Source organism: Opisthorchis viverrini (assembly GCF_000715545.1).
Source record: "Opisthorchis viverrini unplaced genomic scaffold opera_v5_18, whole genome shotgun sequence".
Lineage (NCBI taxonomy): Eukaryota > Metazoa > Platyhelminthes > Trematoda > Opisthorchiida > Opisthorchiidae > Opisthorchis > Opisthorchis viverrini.
The window spans coordinates 465,588-474,546 of record NW_008751674.1 but is presented as its reverse complement, the minus strand read 5'-3'; the positions used below and the strand labels follow the sequence as shown (position 1 = coordinate 474,546).

General features: G+C 44.9%; 1 protein-coding gene across 1 annotated transcript in view; it reads left to right on the top strand.

The window, feature by feature from the left end:
- The window catches only part of T265_12824 (hypothetical protein), a gene marked incomplete at both ends in the record, with an annotated part of 14,130 nt that extends 10,509 nt beyond the window's left edge, over window positions 1-3,621 (top strand). Inside the window, 2 exons of the mRNA XM_009165785.1 lie at window positions 1,097-1,409; window positions 3,508-3,621. Of these exons, the coding sequence (XP_009164049.1) occupies window positions 1,097-1,409; window positions 3,508-3,621 (427 nt within the window). The remainder of the gene's footprint in view (window positions 1-1,096; window positions 1,410-3,507) is intronic.
- Between the last annotated feature and the right edge of the window lie 5,338 nt (window positions 3,622-8,959).

Here is an 8,959-nt window from a genome sequence, read left to right as displayed (position 1 = left end):
AGTTATCGATCGGTCTCACCGCTGTGCAACCTACGGTTACATTCGCGAGCATGACATATATGGCTTACATCGATTTTTGTCGCTTGGTCTGTATAGTGGATTTCATTTTCAGGACTGGCAAGAATCTCTTCACGCCTAATGCCAAAGGTTTTGTACTATCAGCTTTCAACGATGTTCAAGTGAAAACTAGTTAACTGTTCACAATTGGTAGAATTTTCTCCCCTCGTCGCGTGCACTGTCCCAACAACTTTAAATCGTTACCTTATTTTCCGTTCCTGTATGTGCTTGTCCTTCATTTTCGCATCTCGTTTGCTGTCATCTCTGCATACATCATCGTTAGCAGTGGGGAGCAGAGTCAGGAGGTATTGAATGTCTGAAGTTTCGTTGCGATACGCTTTAGGTGGTGTCCGAAACTAAACGTGACCTTTGCCAGAGCGGACACCAGTTTACACAGTCGCTTGCCATTCACAGGGCAGTATGAAAGCATACCTTCATTTGGTGCAATGGTTAAGATATGAACTCCTGTTGGAAATATTTGGTCTCATCTGCTTTTGTCCAGTCGTCGCCGTCCTGGCAGTGTTTCACTTCGCGTGCTCCGTACAAGCCACATAGTAACTGTGCGCATAATAGATGCCCTATTGTATCTGATGCTTTGTGGTCTATCCTACCGTTCGGGCGTTAGAAAACATCTGGGGATAGATCTAATTTCCCAGTTTTTTTCTCTGATGTGCTACTGATCAGGGCATCTCCGGTGTCGAGCACCTGTGTACCAATTGAACTAAGTTTCACGCAATGTGTTTCGGTCTGGACCATTCGTGCAAAGCCAAACTAGGATCCTGTCAATTACCTTAAGCCTAGCAGTCAGTCGCTCTTTCGCCGCTCTTGGTTGGTGCTTCAGCGTACGGTTTCATAGGCGCAGTGTTTTTCCGTTCTTCCCACAGTTCAAATTATCTCTGCATTGTTGTAGCAAAACTTTCCCACTAGAATTTGATATTTTGTAATGTGTGACTGTGAACCATGAGGATTTTCATTTGTTTCATCCATACACCATCGTTCTCCGGATTTTATGGCTCACTACCGAACTGGTCTGTTTCAGGCTTTTGGTATTGCAAACTCGAGTGATTGGGGCAGCATGGCGTCTGTGTCGTAACGCGTCCAAATGGAATCCGCTTCGTGATCGTGTGGATACCGTGCCAGATATGTACAATTCAGTAGGACCCAAATTGGTGACTTCGGATAAGCAGTCGGCATCATGCATGACAACCGGGGTTCCATCGTGTTCGAAACGGATGGTTGACAATCCAGATGATACGCACCTTGATCGACTTTTTGTGGCAACTTTGCTGGGTTTGGCTGTTGGCCTCTGTCTACTTCCAACCACGATAGCCTTCTATCTCACATTTGCACTGGTAAGTTTCTCTTGTGAGTAACCACCGTTTATGGGCCGCTATATCATACTGAACAATTCATACAAGCATTTCGCTAGGTTTTCCACTTCTGTTTGTAGTGTCTACTTCAATCAAGGTCGCCTGACCGCACTCAATCAAGGCGCCTGACCGCTCGTCCCGTATTTCCTGCGTAGTGAGTTTCCAAGAGATACATATTCGAAGAAAGGTCAGTCCCCTGGAGGGTCCACAGTTGTGTTAGCGCACGACAGCCTCAAGAGAGGTCACCTTCACTTCACTCCCATCATAGTCTCTCGGGGTTATCTGAAGTACAGTCTGAGCGCTACCTATCTCAAGGATAAAATGACTAACTGCATTTCCAGAAACCAAATAGTATTTAGGTCTGATAAGATATTTGTTTATTGGTTCAATAATTGTAGGTTTACGTCTGAAGGGACGTGTCTGTGATCGCCTGTCACTCCTGTTGCAAAGATTTTACGCTAAAGGCTCCTTTGTTTAAATGTAGTGAATCTGCAATTACGGACAAAAAGTGTGTAGGTCATAGCTTGATGTGTAGAACCAAAACGACAGTATCATCATCATCCCACCTTATTTTCTGTACGAGAATGAGAGGATGTATCCTTAGGAACAATATGATTGCGTAAGTTTTACCGAAAACCTGCACCATGTTGGACGATACCGCTCCATTAACGACCCTAGGGCTGCACGGTATCGTCCCAGTTGGGAACTACTGTTCCTTGCAGATGGAAAACTTGGACCCTCGGAGGGGAACATAATGATAATCGACTGTTTTGATCACAAATACTTGCGGATCATCACGTCTGTTTCAGTGACGTGTGACTGGCAAGAAAGTTCGACATGTAGTCCTTGATAGGGAACCACATTGGCTGCCGGGTTATTCTAAGAAGAGGCGAGATGGCTCAGTGGCTGGAGGGCGAATTTACTGACCGGAAGGTTCGTGGTTCGGACACGACGTCTGCGTCTCGGATTCCTCTGTCTTGGTTTGGGCAACCTAGCAATATCCCAGCCAGCGTGCTTCCTTCGGGTGGCATGGCAGCTAGGCAGCTGAACGATTATTAGTATTCTAAGGCGATTCCTGGACTTCAGCTATCTCGACAGGCACAGCAGTCTCGCATTCTCGGATTGTAATTGTCTGATAGTCATAAGTTTTAGAGCGTTCACTGCTTTAGCGTGGCATCACCTCACATAATCTGCTTCTAAGGAATCCAGTCATGATATCAGTCAGCGTTGCGAGGCGCTCGAATTAGATTTATCTAGGCAGCGTTTATCTAGGTAGCCAACCACTGAGCAGACCCTTAATTCGAATTATGCTCACTCATATTTGCCCCCGTTTCTACAACATGCATTTTCACTTGCTTCTTGGTTGTACTGCAAATACATTTGTTTATTAATCAATGTGTGGTTGGATACAAGAGAAGGCTTTCCACCTCATCGTCGCTGTTAGCTCAGGCTGGACTGCCTATTATCTGAAGTAGATGTTCGTGGTTCAAATTAGCGGTTTTGTTCAAGTCACGTCTTCTCCTCTCCATCCTATTGAGGTGTCGTATAAGCAGCTCGTTCTAGTGTGGAGCTTCACTAGCTATCAATGATGTCTACACACCGTAGATGTACAGGGCAGCTCAAGTTGATAGTTGGTTAAATTTGGTTTCCGTGTCAGTCAAGGCAGCATTGAAAGTTTTTTTTCGTGGACTATCGTTTGCTGGGTATTAACCGGAAAACACCTTACTTCTTGCCCAGTACAGGCGCAGCCCCGCGCTGCTGAAACAATGCATCCGTGGCTTGAAATTTGTCTCTGCCTTAAGTTTTTTATATGCTACCCGTATAGTGACTTCTGCATAACGTCATTTTGTCGATGCGTTGCTGAAACAAAGCATCCGTGGCTTGAAATTTGTCCCTGCCTTAAGTTTTTATATGCTACCCGTACAGTGACTTCTGCATAACGTCATTTTGTCGATTCGAGTTGCAGCTTATAAATATTTAGGGCTTAATTATCCCATCCTTTTCCACCAGCAGAATGTCGTGTTCGTTTTTCACGCAGACACATTTCTCGCCCCGGTTTCTCTTTCATCTTTTACCTTAGATCCGTTTGCTGATCGTCGTCGTTCAACAGCTACTGAAACGAATCATTGTGTTCCTTATGGATGTGCCGGTTTCCTCACTGTTGGCCTGGATATTTCACACTCAACGAAGTCGAAGTCAGTATTGGTTTTCATGGCCTGGTACCCTCAGGTTGCCTTTCTTTTGGATTTATTTGATGGACTCTTTCTGTTCCATCTATCCAACGATTCTTACGGTAATAAACCGGCGTGATAGGGACTTGGGGTTAGGCATGTTAGTTGCAAGGATAAACTGTCCGTCTCCCGACCCAATTGGCATATTTTCTGTCCTCCGTTAGGAACTCACGTGCATACTCAAAACTGCAATCTCGCTTACTAGGCAACTGCGCTGCCATCCGACCCCCATCTCACCTACATTCCACAAAGAATAATCATATTTCTGTCTAGTGGATCAATTATTTTTAGTCCCGTGAAAGAGCTTCTACGGATTCACAGTGAAAGTCGGTCACCGTGTGACTGTGGTTGAGTTGATGGTATTCCCTAAACCTGAATTCGAACGCCACCATGGAGACCAGCGTCGTCCATCGGGTGGAATTCATTCATCATGATTTATGAGGAGGTACCATCAGGCGGTTAGGGAAACCTCGACATGATCTCTTGGTAATTCAATTTATTTACACAGTCCTCGCGTCGTTTGTGTGGTGGGAAGGTGTTGGGGGGACACCGAACTGCGCGGGAAAATGATACTTCCCGTTTTGTTGTTTCTTAGCCTGTTAGGAATTGTTCTAAACGCTCTAAATGGAAAGCGAGCTTTCCATCACACACATTTTGAAGTTGACCATCTTGTAAAACGTTGAATGCTGTTGAACTGTTTCAACCGGGAATCACATATCACTGTCAGCTCCTCATGGAGACAGGAGTTGTGCCTCCAGTCTTTTCCCGCTATCACCCTTATGAAGACCTGAAAAAATAGCCCTTACTTCTTTGATAGTAGAGATTCCTTTCTACCGGTTTGAGTGCCACTCTCAAAAAACCTACGGTAGTCGCGACTGCACAGTGACCAAATCATTAAGTCCAACGTTACACAGGTGTAACCACAGTCTCCACTTAAGGTTACTTTAGACGCTTAGACAACCGTAGTGAAACCAATGCAACATCCCTCTGATGATACTTTGTCTAAATTCCTTTCTCATGCAATCGGCGTTTTCGGTCCTAACTTAATTTTGTAGGCATTACTAATCGAACCCCTCTGACGTGCGTCCAACTGACTTGACAACTCTTTGGGTATCTGATCAAACTAACCATAGGTTGTATTCACTGTAATAATTAAGCTACTCGAGTTGACGGTCTATAGTTCGTTAGTTTGATTAGTCGGCCGCATTCTTGACTTTTAGCCATAATAACTGAGATAGAAACTCTTAGGTCTTCCGTGTGAAATGTCATCGTACCATTTTCAAGGCAATTCTGGTGCACGATGCAGTGACCATGTGACTCAATCATGTGGCTTGTCAGTCTTAGGTGCAGTCTTGCTGATATTCTGCCTTGGGTATATCTTTTGGAGAAAAACAAGTGCGACAAAACTAAAGGACCGATCCACGGTGTCGTCTCCTAGGGAAGGAGATTTTGACGATAATCTCTGTCCCGTACGCCTCAAGACGTTTGTAACTCATTTCACTATCCTTTGAATGATTATGTGATTGACATTCAGACGAACGCTTCTATTCAGGACAGCCACCAAGTCAGATTTGATGGTCGTGGACCGTTGCAACCTTGAATATCCTGCTAGTGTACTCCTTGCAATCTCAACGGAGGAGAGCATAGATCAAGTCTGCAAGTCAGCTGGCCCCTCGATGTACAGATGGTGCGAGAGGTGTGAGGTCCCGCGTTGTTCCATCCATAGTTGACGGGCTCGACTGAAAGCGGTCACTGCATAGGGTAGTCCCTGAATCAGGGGTTGGCTCTACTATCAATAGTAAAGATGTGAAAATGGAACTTCAGTCCAGTCTGTTGCTAAAGCACACAAAATATCTCGTGTGACATTACCTAGCCTTTCGAAATCCCTTTAGGTTACGAGGTATGGTATCGTTCCGTAAGGCTCATGCTGGTAAACATACTAGTCAGTTCTAGCAACGTCGATCCCTTGTTAGTGAGCAGGCTTACGCGGCTACAAATACATCGTCATGTGGTCGAAGATTAGCGAAGCTTTTTTCTCAATACTATTAGCGTTTCTTGTTGCAATTTCAGCGGAGCTAATCATGACCGCACCGAGTCGTCCTCTGTCTCCCTTTCCAATGCTCAAACTCAAGGTGAGTTCGTTCATATCTGCTTGTTGAAACCAGTAACCAGCTTAATCATGTGGCTTGTCAGTCTCAGGTGCAATCTTGCTGGTATTCTGCCTTGGATATATCTTTTGGAGAAAAACGAGTGCGACAAAACTAAAGGACCGATCCATGGTGTCGTCTCCTAGGGAAGGAGGTTTTGACGATAATCTCTGTCCCGTACATCTCAAGACGTTTGTAACTCATATCACTATCCTTTGAATGGTTATGTGATTGACATTCAGACGAACGCTTCTATTCAGGACAGCCACCAAGTCAGATTTGATGGTCGTGGACCGTTGCAACCTTGAATATCCTGCTAGTGTACTCCTTGCAATCTGGGGTATAGATCAAGTCTGCAAGTCAGCTGGTCCCTCGAGGTACAGACGGTGCGAGAGGTGTGAAGCCTCGCGTTGTTCCATCCATAGTTGACGGGCTTGACTAAAAGCGGTCACTGCATAGGGTAGTCCCCGAATCAGGGGGTGGCTCTACTATCAATAGTAAAGATGTGAAAGAGCATAGATCAAGTCTGCAAGTCAGCTGGCCCCTCGATGTACAGATGGTGCGAGAGGTGTGAGGTCCCGCGTTGTTCCATCCATAGTTGACGGGCTCGACTGAAAGCGGTCACTGCATAGGGTAGTCCCTGAATCAGGGGTTGGCTCTACTATCAATAGTAAAGATGTGAAAATGGAACTTCAGTCCAGTCTGTTGCTAAAGCACACAAAATATCTCGTGTGACATTACCTAGCCTTTCGAAATCCCTTTAGGTTACGAGGTATGGTATCGTTCCGTAAGGCTCATGCTGGTAAACATACTAGTCAGTTCTAGCAACGTCGATCCCTTGTTAGTGAGCAGGCTTACGCGGCTACAAATACATCGTCATGTGGTCGAAGATTAGCGAAGCTTTTTTCTCAATACTATTAGCGTTTCTTGTTGCAATTTCAGCGGAGCTAATCATGACCGCACCGAGTCGTCCTCTGTCTCCCTTTCCAATGCTCAAACTCAAGGTGAGTTCGTTCATATCTGCTTGTTGAAACCAGTAACCATCACTTACTGCCTTCATCCAATCTCGATCATGTATGACTCTGCTCCACGCCTTCCAATCATCGCTAGTTCATAAGTGCTAAAACCAACGTTGTCAATAACGAGAAACCACATAATGGAGTCAGCGAGGGCACTGATGTGCTCGTATTGACGTTCACACCCAAGGCATCTGCCTCGTTCCTTATTGCCAGGATCAGGTTAAATGGTGATATTACGTTTACATTTGCGTTAGCCTTCCCTGTACTGTTTTTTAAATCTGATAACATTCCGAAGCTGAGAGGTCTAGGAGCATTATCGTACAGAAGGGATGTAGGTAGCTCATGTTGTATAGATGACAGATTGTGTGTTCGCTAGAGATGCAAGTTTGGTTGCAAGCGTTTCATCACCAAATCAACCGACATTTGCGTGTAGCGAAGTAGCGGCGCGTCGGGTGGTAGGTAGGTCAGTGTAGTAGTATCTGAGTGCTTCTCACTTGAACCCATGTGCTTCTTTATCTCCGCTGTTTACTTTCCAGTTGGTCCGACCAAGCTTCCGGGATGCATACAGACTCAATCGTTTTTTGCATAATTGTGATACACTTGGTCCGAATGTCCCGGTACCTGTATTACTCCGACGCCTCCTCACAGCCATGGAGATCTGACGATAACCAAGGGGAACTGCCAAAGGGAAATACTATGAGACATTTTCACAAAAAATTCCTCCGGTTGTTATATCTTTTAACCTTGCTTTTAAAAAAATGAATTTTATGGGTCAAATGGAAAATTATATCATTCTAGTTCTCACTGAAGAATTTTTCAGTTACCTCTGAACAGTGTTGATGATGGAGAACAATAAAATGTCACTCTCTGGTTAATTAGTGAATTAGTAAGGTCAAGTCGATTGCTGGTAAAACAGGGGAGCTGGTGTGTGCTACTCACCCACTTTTGTGCACTATGTGGTCCTGACTGGTCATTCAATTATGTCAATACCCGCTTTTTTTCCAAGTCTTATTCCTCTTCTAAGTTCTCATTTTCAAAGCGTTTTTGTAGCACACAAACTCCAACCATGAAAGCAGCACAACAGTCTCCTGATTAGATGGGGTACTGAGATGTTGATCCTGGACTAAACCTGGCACATCAGTGTATGGTTGTGCCTATGGCGGTGAAAGGACCGACTGAATGTATTCACTACTCTCGAGCAGAAACAAGAGGAAATTAGCAGTCCAATCTGACCGTCTAACCCAAAGCAGTGTATCCACGGTCTATTCTGTCATGCCCGCAATCCGACTGGCGTCTGCTTACCAGCAGATGATGCTGTCGAAAAATCGCACTGCTGGATACAGTTGTGCTTGGCGCCTGCTTACCAGCAGCTGATGCTGTCGAAAAATCGCACTGCTGGATTTCGGTAAGAACAGTCTTAAGGAATCACCGTCGAACGCCGGAACTAGGACCATGCACTTTCCATCTCTCTGCGTAGCTGTAAGGTACGGCGATCCGTGGAGCGATTCAGGTAGACCTCACAACAATTTATGGTGACTATATATATAGTGTATGAAAAGACTAATGGCCTGGAACGAATGTTTTGAAATGAAGAGGGCGGAGGGTCAGACTGCCGTTCAGAAGTGGCAATGGAGGCGTTCTGTGGTGTTTTTTATGAACAGCTTTTAGAAAAACAAAAGAAAGCATGACGGTCACGATATTAGCAGGAATAATTGGGCCGTTCAATGTTGTCTCGTACGCGAGGCCTTTCTTCCTACAGGTCTTCTCGATGCATTCGCTGTTGTCAGCATGTCAAAAAGAGTGTAGTGGCCGACAATGACACATTGACAAACATTATCGAGATGGTTTACGCAGAAAATACCGGATACCAAATATTAACTTGTGCAACCCTGTATTAGTACTTGTTAGTAATACTGTTAGTACTTATTTGGATGTTGAATAATTCTGAGATGACCTGCTGCATGTTCTGTCCCGAAAATCGCTAGTGGAGTTCACCAAACTAGTCACGGTCTCATACCCCTATTCAACAAGTTCAAACGGACAACTCGATCCGTCGTACAAAAACTCCGTTTTACCACCCTTAACTTTAGGTCTCCGGTTGGCTAACGAAAAAACGGAAGCATTAGACTGATGGT